The sequence below is a fragment of the Mastigoproctus giganteus genome, chromosome 10 (assembly GCF_048544385.1).
Source record: "Mastigoproctus giganteus isolate SK-2022 chromosome 10, ASM4854438v1, whole genome shotgun sequence".
In the NCBI taxonomy this organism is placed as follows: domain Eukaryota; kingdom Metazoa; phylum Arthropoda; class Arachnida; order Uropygi; family Thelyphonidae; genus Mastigoproctus; species Mastigoproctus giganteus.
In genome coordinates, this window is record NC_143584.1 from 117,782,427 (window position 1) to 117,804,415 (window position 21,989).

The following is a 21,989-nucleotide window of genomic DNA, read 5'->3' on the forward strand; positions in this document are numbered from 1 at the left end:
GGTATCTGTATTTGCGGTCGCTGATTTAATATAAAATGAAACCTGAAAAAATGTGAATTTTAAAGCGCTGTGAACATTTTCTGCCATAAAAAAAACATGGACGTGGCTAAAATTATCTTTCCCGATCAAAAAAGCGCTCGGCGGGTGGGGGAGAGGGGTGACAAAATCGCGAGTGTGGATGTTTCTCGCTAATCCTTGTTCAATATGTGTTATGCGTTTGTCATGGAAGGTTTCGTCATTTGCTTTTAATTTATATGCTTATAAATTGAATAAATTTATAAATTGATATGCTTACAAAAGTGATAACTCTACCATTTTGCAGTGTAAAACAGACTTTTTTCGAGTGTGTTAACAGAAGAAAGTGACTTTATTGTGGACAAGTTCTTTCTAACCCGTACAAAAATATGGCTACAAATAACAAGGGAAATGTGAAAAGATCAAAGGTGATGACATTAGCAAATAAAATTGAGTTATTAGACAAAATTTCTAATAGTGAAAGTGTCTCCTCAGTGGCAAAACATTATAAAATCAATGAGTCAACGGTACGATCAATCAAGAAATCGGAAGAAAAAATCTGCCGTAGTGTCCGTGAAAACGCGCTAATTGCTTCAAAAATTTGCTCTGTAACTCGTGATATTAAATTAGAAAAAATGGAAAAAGCTTTAAATCTGTGGATAGAAGACCGAACTCAAAATAAAATTCCGTTAAATTCACTCATCATTTGTGAAAAGGCAAAACACCTTTATCAACACTTTAGCAAAACTAGTGATAGCACTGGCGGGATAAGTTTTTTGTCTATCAAAGATGCTTGTTTGAAAGATTTGTTTGAAATTTCTAATAAATATTACATTTAATATTAAATTGTTTCTTATTTTCATTTCGATGCCATATGCTTGCATTTCACTATGTACTGTCTATGTACATAGTCATATTATGAAGGTACATATAATACATACATAGACAAAATTTTAGACTAGTTTTTCTTATATATTTCATACTTTGGAACGGAACCCCTTTATTACTATGGGAGCCATAACTCAGTTTTCGGTATTTGCGGCATTTCTCAGGAACATAACCCCCGCGAATAGCGGGGGTTTACTGTATTTTCTTCAAAATCATAATATATGGGGTATCTATGCCTTGTCTTTCCAGTGCCCAAAACATTGTCTTATGCTGTATGGAGCCAAATGCCTTTTCATAATCCACAAATGCCAGCCATAATGGTGTTTTTTATTCATTTGCTTTCTCCATTAGCATGAAGGTGCTAATGGAGCTTCATATTACATGAAGGTGATCCATAGTTGAGAATCTTGTCCTAAAGCCAGCTTGCTCTTTCGGTTGATTCTTGCCAAGTATTCTTTCTAATCTGTTAGTAAAAACCCTCGTGAACAACTTGTAGGGTGGGACAATAAGCTAATTGGTCTATAATTTCCAGTTTCTGATTTATCTCCTTTCTTATGTAGCAAAATTATGATTGAATTATTGCACTCCTTAGGCGTCACGCCTTTGCTAATGTATTTTGTGAAGAGTCTTGCCAGTTATTGTGTTATGTCGTTTCCTCCTAATTTAACAACTCTACGGTAACTTCATCTTCACCCAGGGCTTCCTGATTCTTCATTTTCTTCAATGCCTTTTCTACCTCATCGGGAGGATATCAAGTATGTTGTATGTGTTGCTAATTTGTGGTCCATCTCCCCACTGCTTGCATCATTTCCTCACTCCTTATATAATTCTTTATAGTAGTCTTCTGCTATTTGAATTATGCTTTCTCTGCTATTTATAAGTACACTATCACTGTTTTTCAGTTTCAGTATCAATTGTCTTTCTGTATTACTGCTCATGATTGCTGATCTGAGTCCTTTGTTTTCCCTTAGCTTGTTCCACTTTTCTTGTGTTAAATCTTATGTGCTCTCTGTGTCTCTTTCTAATGGCTTTGCATAACTCAGTGTACTCAATTTTGTCCTTCAGTGTTTATCTTGCTCTTCATTTGTCATCTTCAATTCATTATGACAAGTGTTTTTTTGACAATTTTTTTTTCCTTTGGATTTCTTTTTACCTATAGGTTTCTCAGGCTTTATCACTTTCAGAAAATTGTATTCCTCATCAATATCTTGGGCCTGAAAGGTCTTCAGAAGCTCAAACTTGTTAAGTTCCAGTACACACTGCTTTTTTTTCTCATCTTCTATTATCTCAAAAACCTTTTGTTTTATTTATTCAAGTCAGTTTTTTCCTTTCTTTTCTTACGTCTATATCAAGTGTGCATCTTACCATTCTGTGATCACTTTCAACATTTACATTGTTCAGAACGGTAACATCGTTCACAATATATCTTCTGTTAGTGAGGATGAAGTCAATTTCATTAGTTGTTAATCCATTTGGGCTGTTCCATGTCCACTTTCTGTTCGCCCTTTTCTTGAAAAAAAAAGTGTTCATTTCTGACATTCTTCAAGATTCTGCAAATTCCACAAGTCTCTCACCTCTTTCATTTCTTTCATTGATTCCAAAATTTCATTTAGTTTCCCTTTCTGCACTGTTTTGTCTCTTTCCAAGTGCCTATACTTTTGTCTCTTTATGCTCATTATCTAATTGCATGTGTATATTAAATTTCAAAAATGCTGGTGCAAAATAGTTGATGTGGGTAGCTGAAGCCACACGTTTCTTAAATGATTGACTAAGTGATTTTATATTAGCCACACTTTATTTTGTTTGTAAACCTCAAAATAAACAGAGAATAGTATAGTGCTTTATTGACGTAACAAATGTGAAAAATGCACTGTACTATTCTCACACAAAATTAGTCATGTGTTATCATAAATTTTTTTTTTTTTTTTTTTTTTAATTTTAAAATATTTTATTAACAATCTGTATTATATTTAAATTGGAAAACTTTTAAATAAATACTAGCAAATGTTAAGCACATTTCTGTATTAGTATGGTCATGGAGAATATTCTCTTCCAATTAAAGGTTATTTAAGCTTGATTTTATGACCACCTTAGACAGGTACCACTATCCACAATCCACGACTCAAGTTAAGTTGCCAATATATTTTTAAATTGCACATCATGATAGGTGAATCCACCATTTAAAGATCAAAGACACTGCCAGGAGAGCTGTTTCAAGGCTTACTGAATTCTCATCATAGCATTGTCCAACAGACAAATCCATTAGTTGTTTGAATAGAATTTTTTTTTTTTTTTTACAGAAACTGCTTGGTTCACTCTTTTGCCATAGGTAGAGACCATGCGTAAGCTGATGAGACATCAGTAAGTCTCATCAGCTTACGCTTCAAAACAGCTTCAAAACAGCTGTCCTGTCATCTCTGATAAATGCATAGCAGATTCGCCTATTTGGTGATGTTCGGTTTAAAAAAAATCTGGCTCATGTGCCAAGCACATGCGGTAGATAGCTTTATGTGAAACATCCTTTGCGTTTCTTTTAGGTAATTTGATTTGTATAAGAGGTGCTACCCAAAAGTTCCCAAAATGTATTTATAAAATAGATTACTCACCCTAGGTCTTATTCACCACAGTCACCTTTGAAGTAGTACTCCTGAGACCGTAAACATCCCAGCACTTCTCCCATGATTTGAATGCGTTCTGAAAGTCTTCCCAAGAAAGAAGAGGAAGCCGCAGAGGGAAGAGGAAGCCGCAGGGGGACTGTCTGGGGAATAAAGGGGGGGGACGATTGTCATGTTGGATGGCAAAAACTGCACCACAGCGAGGGATGTGCGGGCTGGTGCATTGTCATGATGGACCCAGTTTTTGAAAGGCGTGTATGTGTACATACATTGGTATATGCTCTGGAATTCAATTAATAAGCACAGTTTCCATATGTAACTCTCTGCATATGTAACATTCACAGAGTATACATTCTGCTAATTTTATGACTACAGCACTAGTCCGTAACCCACCAGTCTGAAAATGTGAATCACACAAATAAATGTCTGCTGACGAGGCTAGTAGGGGCCAGACGTGTTCAAAGCCGCTAAGTGGATTTTTCTTATTTATTGATTTGAAATTATTGTTTTTCTAAAACTTTTGATTTAAATTTAGTAGTATAGCATTATTTTGTGATATTTCTGATTAATCTGGTGTATTTATTCTTTACTCGGCCTTGTAATTGCATAAAAGTATCGGTAAGGGTATCAAATCCACGTGTTACAAGTTACAACTCTGCTGAACGAGAAGTTTTTTTTAGCCAAATTTAGCTGCTTATTGAATATTTTTTACATCAAATTATTTTTTGTAAGTAGCTTATAGACCTAGTAAGGATTGTTGGTTTATTCTGAATTGGGACAGCGAGATTTGAAAGTTAATTAATACTTAAGTGTCCATAGATTACCGTTCGTAACTTCCGCCTTTGTCTTTGTCATACGATCGTTATATATCGAACCTAGATAGCGTTAGTATAGTATACGTTATAATATTTTCAGCGATCGGTAAAATCTATTAAACTTGTTGAACTTCTTTGGCATTTAAATTGCACTTTTTAACTAAATACATATACCGACTTAGATTACAAACGTAACATAATTAATTAATACATAACTGATACGGAAGTTATATAAAGGGAACTCTGAGATAATTAATACTTGACTGATTGATTAATACTTGACACTAAAAAATATATATCCCGTTATAACTGTGTTGGGAGATAAGTTAGGGTTATAAACTGAAATTTTAATTAAATTAAAAGTAATCATGACTCAGACCAGAGCAGCAAAACAAAAGGCTCAAGCTAATGGAAGTGCTGTGGCTCAGAGGAGAACTGAGGGGGGCAGTTGCCTTCTGAGTCACAGTCTTCTAAAATGCACAGCTTGCATGATGTTTGTGGAGCATTCAGGTACGGGACATGATATTGCCATGGGGGATGTCTTTGTGTGTGCACGATGCAAGGAGTGTATCGAAATCAGGCAACAACTCAGCGTTCTTATGGGCCTATATGAGAGCTTGAAGGACAGGGTGGATGCCCTCGAAGGAACTAAATTGAGGGGCCCATCAAGCTCTCAGCTGCCCGCATCAACGCCAGAGCTTGCACTTGGTCATCGTGAAACACAGCAGCAACCCCCAAGGCAGAATGCGCTGATCCCAAAGGAACTAGTAGTTGTTGGTGACTCTATTGTCAGGGAAACGGGGAACATGCTTTGTAAAAAGGATAGGTGGAACAGGACCAGGGTATGTCTTCCAGGGGCAAAGGTTGATGACGTTGTAGAGCAGATATCATCTTTTAAGGGCACAAAAGGTGATATAGTTGTACACGTGGGCACTAACGATATCAAGAGTAGGAGACCGGCAGAATTGCTTAACAAGTACAGGTCACTGTTGAAAAAAAGCCGTGAAATAGGGTTGAATTTGAAAGTGTCTGCAATTCTGCCCAGACACGATAGGAGGGAGTATATGATGAGTGCCTTGTCGATCAATTCGGCCCTGGAAAGATTGTGCAAGGCTCAAGGGGTAGAATTTTTTTCAGCCTGGACTGTACTTGTTAACAGGAGGGATTGCTTCTACAGGGATGGGATACACTTAAATAGAAAGGGTGCAAGAATATATGCTGATGCTATCGAGGCAGTGTTAGGTGGGTCGGAAAACTGCTAGCTTGGGGGGATACAAAGACAAATAGAGTAACAGTAGCCACTGGCAGAGGTGAAAGAGATTCTTGCACTGCTTCTATTGGAATGAGCAGAAGCCTGAAAAACAAGATTCAGGATATTTCAGAGACTGCTGGGAGTCATTGCGGTACAAGTAAACACATGGGTTGTGTTAGGGTAGCTAAGAATAGAAATAGGTGCATGTATACTTGCGTGTACGCCAATGCTAGGAGTTTAGTAAATAAATTTGATGAATTTGAGGTATTGCTCAAAACATCAAAGGCAAATATTGTTGGGATATCAGAGACTTGGTGTCACACAGATCTAAGGAATGCAGAACTGGAATTTGGGGAGTACAACGTCTACAGAAAAGATAGACTGGATAGGAAGGGAGGAGGGGTTATGCTATTAGTTAAGAAATACATAAAATCCAAGGAAGTGAAGCCAGTGGACATCGCTCGACAGTGCAGTGTCGAGTCAGTTTGGTGTGACATAAGCATTGGGAGATCAAAATTGAGAGTAGGAGTGTGCTATAGGCCTAATGACTCTGATGAATATAATAAGAACCTGTACAGGGAAATAGAGTGGGCCATTAAATCAGAGTCTTATAATGGGAGATTTTAATTTCCCAGATATTGACTGGAATTTGTGGGCTGGTCACACACACACTAGCAAGGCTTTTGTGGATTTATTGGATGATTGTTTTCTACATCAGCATGTTCGGGAGGCAACTAGAGGGAGGAATACTCTTGATTTGATTATCAGCAGTGATTCTTCATGCATTAAGAATCTGCAGATAAATGAACCACTAGGTGGCAGTGATCACAGTGTGCTGAAGTGGGATTTACTCAAAGAGGTAACTACCATTAGGGGTAAAGGGAAGGGTTATTGCTTTCGTAAAGGCGACTACGATGGACTGAGACAGTATTTAAATTCTATACAGTGGGACCAACTGATGATGTTACCAACAGCAAATGCAAAATGGGAAGCATACAAAGAACTTATCTTGGAAGCTACTAGACTTTACATACCAACTAAGAAATATTGTTCAAGGTTTAGGCCTAAATGGATGTCAGATGAACTGTCAGATGAGGCATATGGCAGAGAAGAAACATGCATGTGATACATACAAATTAACACATGACACAGAAGCCTATGATAGATACAAATTGATCTGTAACCAAGTTACAAAGGAAGTTAGGCAGGCGAAGGCAGATTACGAGAAATCTTCAGCAAAGAGTTCTTTACTTATGTAAACTCTAGAAGGAAGGGGATGAATCAGATTGGTCCACTTGATATCGATGGGTCAACTGTTGATGATCCTGCTCAGGTAGCTAACAAACTAAATGAATATTTTGCATCAACATTCACACATGAGGAGTTATTTAGCGAGGGGAAAGCCAGAGGTGTATTCAACTCTAGCAGTAAGCTAGAGAATCTTGTAATAACTGAGAGTAAAGTGGAGGAGAAATTGTTGAAGATAAACACAAGAAAGGCACCCGGGGTGGATGGGATCTATCCAGTTATATTAAAGGAGGCAGCAAAGGAAGTAAGCAAACCCTTAGCCATAATTATGAGAGCTTCCTTGGACTCAGGGGAGGTACCCACAGACTGGAGATGTGCAAATGTGACCCCAATTCACAAAGGAGGATCAAAAGCTGACACAAGCAATTATAGACCTGTGAGTTTAACTTGTGTTCCAGGAAAATTAATGGAGGCACTAGTTAAAGAAGCACTGCAGGATCATTTAGACAAGACTTCAGTTATAGCTCGGACACAGCATGGTTTTGTTAAGGGAAAGTCTTGCCTGACCAATTTGATTTGGATACTATGATGCAGTCACAAAGGAACTGGATGCAGGGAATAACTTTGATATTATATACTTGGATCTTAGAAAGGCTTTTGATACTGTTGCACATGGAAGACTGCTGCACAAATTGGAGCAGTGTAACATTGGAGGCAAATTGCTGCTGTGGATAAAGGGGTGGCTGAGGGGGAGAAGACAGAGAGTGGTAATCAATGGACACTGCTCGTCGTGGGCTAATGTTATTAGTGGAGTCCCTCAGGGCTCAGTGTTGGGTCCATTATTGTTTTCTGTATTCATAAATGATATTGATGATGGTATATCAAGCTTAATGTCGAAGTTTTCAGACGATACAAAGGTAGGCAGGGTTGTCAAGGACACTACTGACACTATGCTGCTGCAACAGGATCTGGAAAGGTTGAGCAGATGGTCTGAGAGGTGGCAAATGAAGTTAAACATTGACAAATGTAAAGTACTACACATGGGAAACAGCAACCCCAGAGCAACATATCAACTCTGTGGTACTACACTGACAGTGGTAGAGAATGAAAGGGACTTGGTGGTGGTTGTGCAGGCAGATATGAAGTTCTCTGAGCAGTGCAGACGGGCTGCAAGAGTAGCTCATGGTGTATTGTCAATGATATATAGGAATTTTTCTAGCAGGGATAAGGAGGTGATTATTCCCTTGTATAAGGCAATGGTCAGGCCACACCTAGAGTACTGTATACAGGCCTGGAGGCCTCATTTCAAGAAGGATGTAGAGCTGCTGGAACGAGTACAGAGAAGGGCAACAAGATTAGTGAATGGAACAAAGGGGTGCTCTTACGAAGAAAGGCTTAAGATTTGCAAATTACAGTGTCTGGAGACTAGGCACCAGCGAGGTGATCTGATAGAGGTGTATAAAGCATTGAATGGTTTGAGCATGCTCAATGCTGATGGGATTCTTCCTCTCGCTCAGAATAATCACCTGAGAGGGCATAAATTCAAATTGAGGAAAGACAGATGTAGGATAGACGTGCGGAAATTTGCCTTTAGCCAGCGAGTGGTTGGTTGGTGGAACAGACTTCCATCCCTTGTCGTGGAAGTTGATATCCTAAATAAGTTTAAGGCTCAGCTGGACAGGTATTTTGGATGAACAGAGGGGTGAAGTGGTTTTTTTTTTTTTTTTTTGGCTGATGCTGCATAAGCTTGCTTTCTTGCATCAAATGCCTCTGCTAATGCTAATAAATATAAATTTTTTATTTATTAATAACCGTATTTTAATCAACGAGTTATATCAATGTATGCAGTGAAAGGAAATAAAAGTGAAAACAATGCTGATATGATGTTCAAAATTTGGTAAAAACCCTTTGGGATATGACCTGATAACCAAAGGAAAGCTCTGCTGTGTGTAGTTTCATTTGTCACTTTACAAGTCAGTTGTTTAATTTTTTATGTCATTTTTTTTTTTCCACATCAGAAGGCATGCCATTAACAAGAGCTTGTGCAGGCCACAAGTGACATATGCGCCATGGGTCAGCCACCCTTGAGCTATACTGGCATCATGAGTATGCAAAATTGCATTATTGCATGTGCCATATTTGCATGCTTTACTTGTAGTGTAGGAGTAAATAATATTGTTTCAAAGCAGAATGTGATTATAATTATATACAAACTTTATTTTATAAAAACAAAAAAAAACTGCTGGGATGCAAATCTGCAACTTGGTCAGAAGTTGCCATTGTATGACACTCCATTTTAAGAAGATTAGTCATCGATTGGGTATAGGACTTTCTCAGCTCTTTCAGAAAGGCACTATAAAGAGTTTCAGGAGCTAACTGATTGAATAGCATAATGCAAAAGAACCAGATGACAATACAGAAAAGAGTCCACATGAAAATCTTGACAATGGCATTTTTATCTCAGATCATTACTGAATGTAATGAGTTAATATAAATTGTCTTGGAGAATGATTTGGACCGAGCAATGTCCAAATCATTTTCCAATGCTAGCAATGCCATCACAAGTACCATTTTGCAAGTTAACTCCTGCTAGCAAGAGATGCATCATAACTATTTGGCTTTCTTATTGAAGGCCAAGAAATGTACCATTTGTACCTTCTTCAACCTTTCCTGGAGTATGTTCATATATACAGTAGACTCTCGATTTTCCGGATTGATGGTAAAAAACAAATCCCGGATAATCAATTTCCCAGTTAATCTCAAAATACAAAATTCCCCGACATACATAAGAGATGCGTTCCAGGACTTCGTTGAGATTTATGTAACTCGGGAATGACTAATAACATATTGCTATTATATTATTATTGACAAATGTGAATTCCACGGGATACTTGTTAATGTTTGGCCATTTTGATACATCCTTATTATAATGATTCCTTAAAGATTTAACAGATGCACCATTTATGATGGCGCCTCCGTAGCCAGGTGGGAAGGAGCAGCAGTGCGTTGCACACGCTTCTTGATTAGACCGAGGTTCGAGCCCGTCACCACCAAATACGGAGGATGCGGAAAGGTCAGGGAATGATCACCGCATATCTCGGAGCAATATGGCCTTAGTTGCTAATGCTCCTAAAAAACTAAACAACAACAACCATTTATGATGCAAACTTTTGAATAATTTTAAGTTTTTGTTTAACTGAAAACGTAACTCTTTTGCATTTACCCATCATTTTTGCGATTTCTAAACAAAAAAAAAAAATTTTTTTTACTGTAAAAAAAATTGACATCCCTGACATAACGAAACAAAATTTGTCCTTTTGCGCTGCAACAGAACACAACAATCGATGCGACACACTAAAACAAACTAAACATTTGGTCTCTCTCTCTTTTTTTTTTTATTATTATTATTTTTTTTTTGAGCGGTGGGTGTGAAGACAGTGGGGATTGCAAGATAATAAGTACACTAATCTCCCACTGACGACTTACAATGACGCTTGTCGCTTATTTACAACTTGCAAAATATCTGTTTATACCTATTATAGTTATTACTTGAATTTTTTTTGATTTCTGGTTTTTTTTTTTTTTTTTTTAATTTGTAGTCTCGAAGTGTCCCGGTTAATCGAGAGTCTGCTGTACATGTTTTTCATGTGTGAGCCCTGAGGAGTAACATACATATATACATACCTATATCTTTTTTTTTTTTTCCCAAGTCATTTCAAGTGCATTTCAATTAATGTATCCATTTATGTACGAATTGTGTGGAAATCATCTAGTACATGCTGCGATCTGATATCTGTGTTTTCAAATAATTGTAGACAAAGTTTATAACAGGTTGCAGCATGAAAATAGTTTTTAAAATTAGGAGGAGATTACACATCATCCATCATTGTTTTATTTAGACTTACAAAAGCTAAAATTCTCCAGAATTCAGATCCAGAAGTTGAATTAAGTGATAGATAAATATATGTAGAAGATTTTATTTCATCAAAAAAATAATAATAATAAACGACAAGCTGTTCTTTTAGGCTTTTTCTTACTTTTTTTATTAATGGTTTTTTTTTTTTTTTTTTTATTAATTCTGATTTAATTTTTGACAGTAGTTTCACTCTAATTTTGGGAATCCAATTCAAAATAAGAACATTAATATTTAAAAGCATTTATATAAAAGATTTTAGCTACTCACAGCCCAGGACTCATGCATGCATGTTTGCTCACTCTTGAAAGGATTAAGAAGTTATCTGATTTGCAGCTACAGAAGCCATAGCAGTTCAACCAGAAGTGCCACTAGGTCTCACTAAAACTCTGGCCTCCACACAGTTCTGTGTCACTTACAAAGAATACAACGCGGAGATGGGGGAAACCCATGGTGCCGTCAGACAACTAACACACTTTACACTAAAGCTGCTTGCATGTTGCTCTAACATTAACCTCCCACCACTACCAAATTAGAATAGCTTAAACCAAAAGGCAAGTGGTGTTCAATAAAATGAAAGTTTCAACAATTGTGGTAAATTACAGTATTTTTAATGTTTTTTATTTTTATTAAATACAGATTCTTTTTCAGCTATATGCATGTAATTTATAATCTTTATTACATGTACTTGCATTTTATTTTTATTTTTTTAAGTACAGGAATCCCTGCTTAGTGCTCTTAAGTGAGGGGTATAAGAATATAACAGTATTAAATATAGCAGAATTTAATTAGCATTAGTAGGGCATATGATGCAAGAAAGCAAGCTTATATAGCATCAGCCAAAAAAAAAAAAAAAAAAACACCATTCCCATTTCACCCATCCATTCACTCCAAATGTTTGTCTAGTTCTGCCTTGAACCTATTTAAGTTGCTGACCTCCACTACAACAGATGAAAGTTTGTTCCAACTATCAACCACCTGCTGGCTAAAGACAAATTTTCGCAAATCTATTCTACAATTGTTTTTCCTCAATTTGAATTTATGCCCCCTCAGGTGAGTAATCTGAACAAGAGGAAGAATCCCATTAGCATTGAGCTTGCTCAATCCATTCAAGGCCTTATACACCTCAATTAGATCACCTCGCAGGTGCCTAGTCTCCAGAAGCTGCAATTTGCAGAACTTAACCTTTCTTGGTGATAACGCCAACCTTTTGTACTGATTTCAGCAGCTCTGCATCCTTCCTAAAATGAGGCCTCCAAACCTGTATACAGTACTCCAGATGTGGCTTGACTATTGCCTTATACAAGAGGACAATCACCCCCTTATCTCTGCTAGCAAAATTCCTGTATATCATTGACAAGACACCATGAGCTACTCTTGCAGCCTTTTTGCACTGTTCAGAAAACTTAATATCTGACTGCACAATTACCCCCAGATCCTTTTCATTCTCCACTATCCTGAGTGTAGTATCACTCAGTTGATATGGTACTCTGGGGTTACTGCTACCCATATGCATTACTTTACATTTGTCAATGTTAACCATCAGTTGCCACCTCTCAGCCCATCTGCTCAACTTTTCCAGAAACATTTAAACCTTTGAATATAAATTTTAAATACATAAATTATGCAATAGAACGTATATACAGTAACTGTTCAAGAAAATGCAAGAAATAAACTTAACTTATATGTATACTGTATATATGTTGTTTACAATAACAGCTTCAATACTGTTAATTTTCCGATTATTTAAAATCACTAAATGTAATGCAAATCTAGTCTTTTTAGAATGCCTAATTTAGTTTCCAATAATAAGTTTTTCTTATAGCTTTTCACCTTCTTTGTGTTATTAGCATTAGCTAACTTACTTAATCCCTTTCAGGCCATTTTAAAAATAGAGAGAATTGACACTACTACACTAAACTAAAATCAATCACCTGGACACAATGTATGTAAACAATACATAAACCAGAACTGACTGGAAACCAAAAGTAAATTGAAAACAGCATTGCTGAGCAGTGCTGTTACACAGTGTACAGCTAAAAGCAACTCACTGGCAGGAAACAACAGATCCTAAAAAGAAGATTTATAATGAACACTTCAATAAACTTTAGTTATTAGAACCACGGGACAGGTGCTCCCTTTCCCATAACACTGTTGGGCCAAAGATATATAAAGTGTGTGTGAGATGTACAAGAAATGGTGCACTTAACCCTAGCATTTTACAGCCATGGACACAGGAAACTTGTGCTAGTATTAATAACTATAGAAAATTTTAACACAAACAGGTAAATTACGCTGGGACAATAAACAGGCACTTTCAAAGGGTCTCCTTGGAAATGTCCATTTCCGAGGAAGACCCTTTGGAGAATTCAAAATTGTAAATGTCTTGCTGCATTTTGGCTTCAGCAGTTTTCCCATTCATTGCATTATCAGCTAAAACTCACTTGAAATCAAAGAAAACATGTTTGAAGGTGAGCACTATGAATTTCAGTTGATTGGAAAATCAAATTCAAAATCAAAGCTGCACCAAGCAGAGCACCTTTCTCCATAAAAAAAATAACATAAATTACTATAACTGATTTCTCTGACTAGTATTTTTGGACAAATTTAAGAAACAATTTAAATGTAACAGAAGCATTTAAACCTTTAAAAATTCATTAGCAGATGACTTCCCTCCCCTTTTTTAAACATCAACAGATGTGTATTGAGGGGGAGGTGACAGATACTCATAATAAATCACAGGCTTATGGTCCTGGTATTTATGAATATTTCCCATTAAATTGTTTCCCCAGGCTGATAATTTTATAAACATTATAATGCTAAAATGTCATATTCATAGGAGTAATGGTTATTATTTTTTTTTTTACTACAAGCAAACTTTCATAACATAACTTAAAAATGCTTATTTAGGCACTTAGAGTAGCAACCAATAAAGATTTCTGCTTGAAAATTTTATTATTTGGTCAAAAATGCACATTGAAGGAATGTTCTGTAATAATACTGTTTTCAAAAAACAGCCCTGTAAGTTAGTTTCTGTTAGTTTTAGGTTGTGCAATGTTAGCATAGGAAAGACTCAAAACTGGAACACGTAGTGCAGCTGTCAACTGCAATATGTTTGAAATTTTTTCTTTTCACTTGATCAAATACACATTGGTGAAAGATGCTGTAATAGTATTCTTTTCAAATAACTTGTTATGGTAAAAATAAAGGGCAATTGAATGTAGTGTTTTATGCTGTAGTACCTTCTGCTCAAACATTGAATACCCATCACATTTTACAGCTGTGGACATGGGAGATAACAGTAATTGGATGCACAGTAGCCATAGGCATAATAGTGGCTGACAGAAACTTGAGTTTCTGTACTCAACATCTGCAGCTAATTAATAATAGAGTATGCCATAAATTACCCTTTGGAGGTCAGGGACAATAACAGAGACAGCTTTCAAACGGTTCCCCATGCCATAACTTTATTTAAAACTGCTAAGTTAGACCTATCACTTCAGATTTGGACTACGGATTAGCTGTTTAGAGAGAGAGAGAGACTCTCTGCTTGCTAATTATTGGTTAAGTATTGAATTTTTCATGCCATGACTGGTCATGCCACTGTTTTTCAAAATACCACCTGTGTAACCGGTTAAATGGGGTAAAAAGTTACTCCATATATAATTTTAAAAATTGGCAATAAATAATTCAAAATTATTCAATTTTTGATTTCATCTTTATTTTCAATCTCTTATGAATGTGACTGTAAAAAATCTGTTTTTCATATTAAAAACTTATTTTTAATTATTTTCAAAATAAAGGTGCAATCAAAAAGTGAATAAACCATCAGCATTTACCTGGTGAACAGTGCTATACTGACCAAGTGGTGATCAAACTGCACAGTAAAAGGGGACACTAAGCATTTAGGTTAAATGTAGTGGGTTGTATTATGGCCAGTGCACAACTGTAGTTTAAATGTGTGAGAATGTAAAGCTCTAAATTCATCAGTTGCCATAAATTTGGAAGGCATTTTGGCTTTCTTTCTCCCCCCCCCCTCTATTTTAGTTCTTTTACACTCCAGAACTCTGCCTGCTCACAGTGATTTTCAAGAGATCTTTACTTGTTTCTGCATTAAAAATTTAAGTGCCTCCTTCAGTAATGAAACTGCAAATATTCTGCCTTTCCCTGCCCATTAACAACCATGAAAAAATCAACCATTGGCCTCTGACTCCTGCCACCTTGTACTAAATAGTTTTTCCACTGATTGTTGAAAAGGAGTTAAAATGGTTATCGTGCAGCTATGAACACATTTGGAAATGACTTCAATGTGACAATGACATGTTAGGTAGAGTATTTAATCTGGCATATTTTTTGTATTGTTTATGATAATTGTAAATTATATTTTAAAAATTTTCTTTTTCAGTATGTCTGAAATGTAAAGTTACTCATTATTTTGAAATGGCTGATATTAGGTTATCTCTGCTGTAGGAAATCCACTGAAATGTATCTATGCTTTTAATGGTATAACTTGCATTGGATACAGCAGTGAAGATTTTTGTGTTATAATTGGCACAGGTAAGATGATTAAAAAAAGTAATTTTTTTTAACAGATTTGAAATATTATCATGTAGAACTACTCATAACTGTCAAACTGATAAATTAGGGGCATGTTTTGTTTTTTTTTAAAAGAAAAATTAAAAATTCTGACTGATTTACAGTAAGGAAGCAGTATAGTTTAGTTTACATTACAAAAGAACAAATTGACCAAAATTTTAGAGCCAGGTAAAATTTTTAAGAGCCCAGCATAAAATTATTATGCAAAATTTGCTTCATTTATTAGCACATTTTTGTCAGATTCATTCTCTTGATTTTTGGTAGCAAACTGATAAATTAGGGGCATGTTTTGTTTTTTTTTAAAAGAAAAATTAAAAATTCTGACTGATTTACAGTAAGGAAGCAGTATAGTTTAGTTTACATTACAAAAGAACAAATTGACCAAAATTTTAGAGCCAGGTAAAATTTTTAAGAGCCCAGCATAAAATTATTATGCAAAATTTGCTTCATTTATTAGCACATTTTTGTCAGATTCATTCTCTTGATTTTTGGTAGCTGAAAGGTAAAATCAGGACGTTCCAGGACCAAATTTTTATCTAAATCATTATATTTATTGATAATTACACATTAAATTGTTTAAAATAATGACTGACTATTTACATGTTCTTTCCATTGGTTATATAATTGCAGAAAAGCTTCTTTGAAGTCTGTTTTTGAAAGTTTCTTCATTGTGTTTGTTACCTGCCATAACATTTGCTTAAGAAACAAAACTTTGACTCTGAAAGTCTAAATTGAAACAATTTCTCATTGAGGGCCCCATGTCCTGTGACTAGATAGGAGGTTTCCATCTTGAGAGTAAACCATTTCGTAACAGATTTTGCCATTGCAAAGGTAACATCCAGTATGAAGTTTTTTGTGGCTAGTCCCTTGTTGATTGTGTCCCATCACTTCTACCCTATATGAACTGGCTCATTATAGCAGTGCAGCTTCTCTCTTTTCACATCCGTGTCTAAGTTAAGGTGGATGCCTAGGATTGCTGCAGGAATCCTCCTCCATATTCTTTAGCATAGCCCTATAAACTACAAAGAGGTCCAATGGAAGAACTCCTGCAATGACTTGTGTTGCTGCTGTGGACACTGTTCTGCAGATCCAATGGGTGGCCGGGAGAAGTCCCCGTTGGACAGAGTTCAGCTTCTCTTTAATTTTACACTTAATTGTTCAGTGAAACCATGCCCCTTCAGCGAATGTGACTATGGGGAGGAACACCACCTTGTAGTAAAGGAGTATTGTGCGCTTGGAGAGTCCCCAGTCACTCCTGAAGATCCTGACTATTGAGGCTGAGAAGTTTCTTACTTTTATGTTGAGATTCTGAAGGTGAGGGAAGAAAGTAAGTCTATGGTTAATGATGACCCCTAGGACTTGGGTTTGGGTCACAAGAGGTAACTGCGTGCTTTGGATTTTAACTTGGGGAGGCCTTCAAAGGTCGAGTTTGGCTCCAAAGGTCATATTGGTTTTTGTTGGATTGATTCGGAGCTTATTGGTTTGAGTCCAGACAGCAAGGTCGTCAAGAACGTGGTTTGCAGTGGTCTCAAGGGCTCACCGAGAGCAGCCTGAGAAGATGATTAGAGATCGTCTGCGAATGCAATGATCTTGGTACTGTCGAAGCTGTGGCAGAGCCAGTCCTGAAGAACCAGGTTCCAGATTAAGGGGCCCAATACAGAGCCCCGTGGGTATCCTCCTTAAATTGGTTGTGTTAGTTGCCTATGTCTTGCCTGTACTGTATAACAGTTCTGTCAATGAAGTAGTTTCTGATTAAAACAGTTATTTATTATTATTATTTATTATAGTCTTTGGTGGCCCCTAGACATTTGTCCAAATCCACCTAATATCACTAACTTTATTATACTTAAACAATCCTGGTAAAGTAAAAAATAAAAAAAAAGTGTTAGGTTTGTGTAATGTGTAAATGTGAGTTTGTTATATACAGGACACCCAGCCACTAGAGAGCAGCCACCACCCAGGATAACTGCTACCCAATGCCCGTGGAGCCAGGCCTGGGTCTACTATACTGTCTGTGCTGACCGCACAAAATTCCCACACCCTCCGGTAGAAGTGCTAGACCGGTAGAGGTGCCAGCATTCCTGCCCCCAAATTGCCCAAGCCTGGGAACAAACAAAAAAAAAAAAAAAAAATATATATATATATATATATATAAATAAATAATTAAAAAATATATATAAAAATACTAAATAAGTAATAATAACAATATATCTTTATATATAATAAAATAAAATAAATCTCTCCTCCTCGCACAGACATTCAGGAATCAGTCTCCTACTTCTGTGGGCAGAGAAAAAAAAAAAGACACCATCCTGGTCCATAATTCCGCACTCAGTTACTTACATAGTGTCAGTAAACACAAAAGGAAGGGGGGAAAAATAAAATAATAAATAAATACTAAAAAAAAAAAAAAAAAAATGAAGACCAGGGTGGTTAGGGGGGGGGAAATATATATATATACACACACATAATAAATAAATAAAATAAAATAAAAAAAAAAAAAACAGGACAAGAATAGGATGGGGGGGGATCTATACAGTGAACAGTTATTAGTTTACAAATATCCAGGCTGATAACTGTCTTTTTTTTTTAGAAATACAGAAATAGCAAACCTTTGAAAAGCAAAAAACTTATTGTAATCTGACAAGTAGCTATTTTCATTTCCATACCTCAAATCACTAATTACATTCTTTAATTCAGCTCTGTAATTCTCATACAACAAACAATCATATAATACATGGTACCAGGTTTCTTCATCACCACATACACAATAAGGGTTTGACTTTAAACCAAAATAATATAATTTACTATTCAAAGAACCATGCCCTGTTAACAAAAACAGTTAAAACAGAGTTAGCACTGTGAAAATCAGTGGGTATGTCATTTAGGGTATGGGGAAGCTATTTGTAGAAGAAAAAAATTAGTTCAAATTTCTGCCACAAGGAGAAAACGGCACTGCACATATGTAAAAGTTGTCATTTACTTCAAGACAAGCGGCTTATGCAAATCTATTCTAACATGCTAACATCCTGTTAGATAAAAGCAAAAATGCCAATGCCACCGACAATAACCATTATGGCTCTTACAAAAAAGGAACGTGCTCTTTTAGTAAAACTGTTCTACCAGAATAATAGTAATGCTAATGCAGCATTACATGAATGTGAATATCGGAAACTTAAAGGCTTGTGTAAAGGACCTTTGACGTCAATGGGGCTTCAAAAACTAATAAAGAAATCTGAAGCAACGTGGAAGTTAGGTGTAATTCCAAGCAGGGGATGACCACTATTGTAATGGGGGTAGTGGATGAAGTGGTAGTTGCAATGGTCAGTAGCACAAAACACTTCTTCTTCTTCTTCTTCTTTGGTCCTTAGCTGGCAGCTGGGGGAGGCGGTTGGCCACGCAACCAGTATGCTGCTGTAGGTGCCGCAGGGTTTCGGACTTGCTCTGTGATGTTCTTCCATACCTTACGATCCGTGGCTTCAGTCCTGGCCTGGTTAAGGTCGAGACGTCGGCTCTTCAAGTCATCTTCCACTTGCTTGGCCCACGTTTTCCTAGGCGCGGTCCGTTGGATGCTCCATTGGGTGGGTCGTTGTCTCCAAAGGAGTGTGGATGGTATTCTGTTCGTGCCCATTCTACATACTTGGCCAAACCATCTGAGCCTTCGCTTCTGGATTTGGTCGGCAATGGTTGGTTGCTGTTGGCATCTGGCGCGGATGGTATCATTAGTGATGCGGTCGCGAAGAGAGATGCCCAAGATCTGCCGCAGGCATCGCATTTGGAATACCTCAAGTTTATTCAAATCTAACTTGAGACAAATCCATGTTTCCGATCCGTAAAGAAGAATGGGCAGGATCAAAGTCCGGAAGAGTCGGATTTTAGTCTTTGTGGAAATGTTGGTCCTCTTCCACAGACACCATTTGAGCGAGGCGAACGCAGTGGCCGCCTGTCCAATTCTGTTGTGGATTTCCATGGTGGATGCAACTTTCTTCTCCTGGACCAGCGACCCAAGGTATTTAAAGTCCTGCACTTGCTCGATCTGGACGCCTTCGAGATAGATGGTGGCTTGCGACCCATCTGTTGTCAGGGCCTTTGTCTTACCAGCATTGATCTTCAAACCGTATGGCCGGGCAATGCGGGCAGTGTCGTAGAGGATGTCCGTGGCTTCAGCGTCGTTACTGGCAAGGATAGCACTATCATCAGCAAACATCAGGTCAGTCACATAGTGATCCTTGTCATATTGTATGCCCTGTCTGTTTCTGAATGCTTGCCTCATAATGGCGTCAACCACGATGTTGAAAAGCAACGGGGAGGCTACATCCCCTTGGCGGACTCCAGTTTGGATGGTAAATTCCTCAGATAAATCGTTCTGGATGCACACCTGGCTGGTTAAACCGTTGTAAACACTACCAGTCGGTAGTGCCAGAGGTGTGTCAAGGGACTTGAACTTTCCTTGGTCTACTGTACGTAAAGTGCTTCGAATAATTTTATGTTGGTTCATGTACAAGATTCACATAGTGCAAGAACTAAAGTTGTGATCAGCAACAATGAATAGACTTTGTTCTACGATTTCTGGCTTGTATGGAACTTGACGATATGTGGGCTCAAATGATCTTGTGGTCTGATGAGGCACGTTTCACTCTTCATGGGGCTGTAAATGCACAAAACTGCTGAATATGGAGAACTTCTCATCCATCTGCTGTGCATAAAAGACCACTACAAAGTCTATATGTTACAGTATGCTCTGCTGTAGATTCACAGCAGAGTTTATAATCAGATCATTTTTCTTTGAAGAGTCTACACCTCATGGCCTTGTAAGGGTACGGTAACTAGTGCACGGTACTGTGCTCTTCTAAGAAATCACATTATTCCCGCTCTGCAAGAAAGGCAATGCTTGGTTAGTGTTCACGCAAGATGGTACCCCTCCCCACGTTGGTCGACAAGTGAAGGAACTGCTACGTTCAACATTCGGAAATGATCACATCATTTCTAGAGACTTTTCGCAGTTCTGGCCAGCCCGATCAGCAGATCACAATCACTGTGATTTCTGGCTATGGGGATACCTGAAAGACAGAGTTTACCGCTGCAGCATACAAATGCTTGTTGATTTGAAAGCAAGCATTAAATACATGTCGCCAACATCCTCAATGTAATGCTATGCGAAACTGTCCTCTGTTGCACGTAGTCCTCTGTTTTCAGAATGTCATCTCAAGTGAAGGAAAGTGCATAGAACAATATCTGTAGATTTCTAAGTTAAGTATTCCATCTTATGTTTACAGTGCCAATTTATCCTTTGGCAGCAGAAATTCTAACTAATTTTTTTTTTTCCTACAAATCACTTCTCCATACGCTAAATGACATTTTCACAGATTTTCACAGCGCTATCTCTAACCGTCGGCACTAGGGTCTCCTGAATAGGGAAACTTATTTTATAACCACCCGGTATTAAAGTATTATTTATATAATATTAAGCCAGATGATCCAAAGTTATTATTGGATCAGTAATTTTAATGTATGGTTTCCTTATAATTTTGAAAATGCTTAAGCTAAATAATGATTTTCGCATATAGGAAATTCTACATAATGTTAAGGTTATATTCTACGATGAGATTAATAAATATTCTGGTAACTGTGTCTTGATGAGAATGAGGGTTACTTATCAATGAAAATTACAAGCTCTGATTAATAAGGTATGAGTTAAAAGATGTATATTTTTTTATAATGGCTTCCAAATGTTGTTCAACCTGATCTGTTACTTTAGGATTTACAGGTGGAGGTAGGTAATAAAGAATTATTATACAATACAATTAACTTGCTAAAGAATAAATTGTATCTAAAGCCCTTCCAGTTCATCTAATATTTTGTATCTTTTAATTAACTATGTAAACACCATAGTTTACCCATAAATTTGAACTATGTGTGTAGTGTAAAAAGCATTGTTTTAATAGTATCTCATATTGTGGGTGCCTTCACAATGAGATAGCTGGTATTGCACTACTTCAAATAAATAACGATTCTCTAGTAGAGAAGACCACTGTTATTTATTTTCAGTGGATACCACCAATCAGACGATAGTTAATTACCTAACCCATGCATTTCATCTTCTAATACAGTATCTTTTGATGTACAGAGATGAATGCTATAGACCTCCCCTAGAGTCTGTCTTGTCTTAGTAAACTGTAGCCTGGGGATAAGAATTCCCCATCCAATATAGTATTGTTAAACCAAGTTTCAGTTAATAAAATAATATCATAATCACTTAGTGCTGTATCATTTTTCAGTTTGCTTAGATGCAAACCAGCACTTTGACAGTTTTGATAGTAAATACTAATATAATTATTTTTCCTTCCTTTTTTCTAGCTTTTAATTGTATGTTTTGGGGTTTTTGTTGTTCTGTAACATTTTGTATTCATCTTTGTATTCTAAGATTACTGTTCCATATGGCCAGTGACCTAAAACTCTTAGTTCATGAACATCTTGTTCCAAATATGTTACACAATACCTAATATTTAATGCTTCTTAAAAATAATTTGATATTTTCTTCTGACACATTTGGTTGCAGTTTTGAATTAAAGTACATTTTGTTTACTGGAATGGCCAGCAAATGATTTTTTTTTTTCCCCTGTTGTAGTGAAAGAATTGTGATTGGT

At 36.8% G+C, this 21,989-nt stretch overlaps 1 protein-coding gene across 1 annotated transcript in view; it reads left to right on the forward strand.

Annotated features, from left to right (window-relative positions):
- LOC150079247 (uncharacterized) overlaps nucleotides 1-21,989 on the forward strand; it is a 163,526-nt gene that overhangs the window by 75,311 nt on the left and 66,226 nt on the right. The window contains exons 5-6 of the mRNA XM_090383000.1: nucleotides 15,152-15,212; nucleotides 15,272-15,303. Of these exons, the coding sequence (XP_090239126.1) occupies nucleotides 15,152-15,212; nucleotides 15,272-15,303 (93 nt within the window). The remainder of the gene's footprint in view (nucleotides 1-15,151; nucleotides 15,213-15,271; nucleotides 15,304-21,989) is intronic.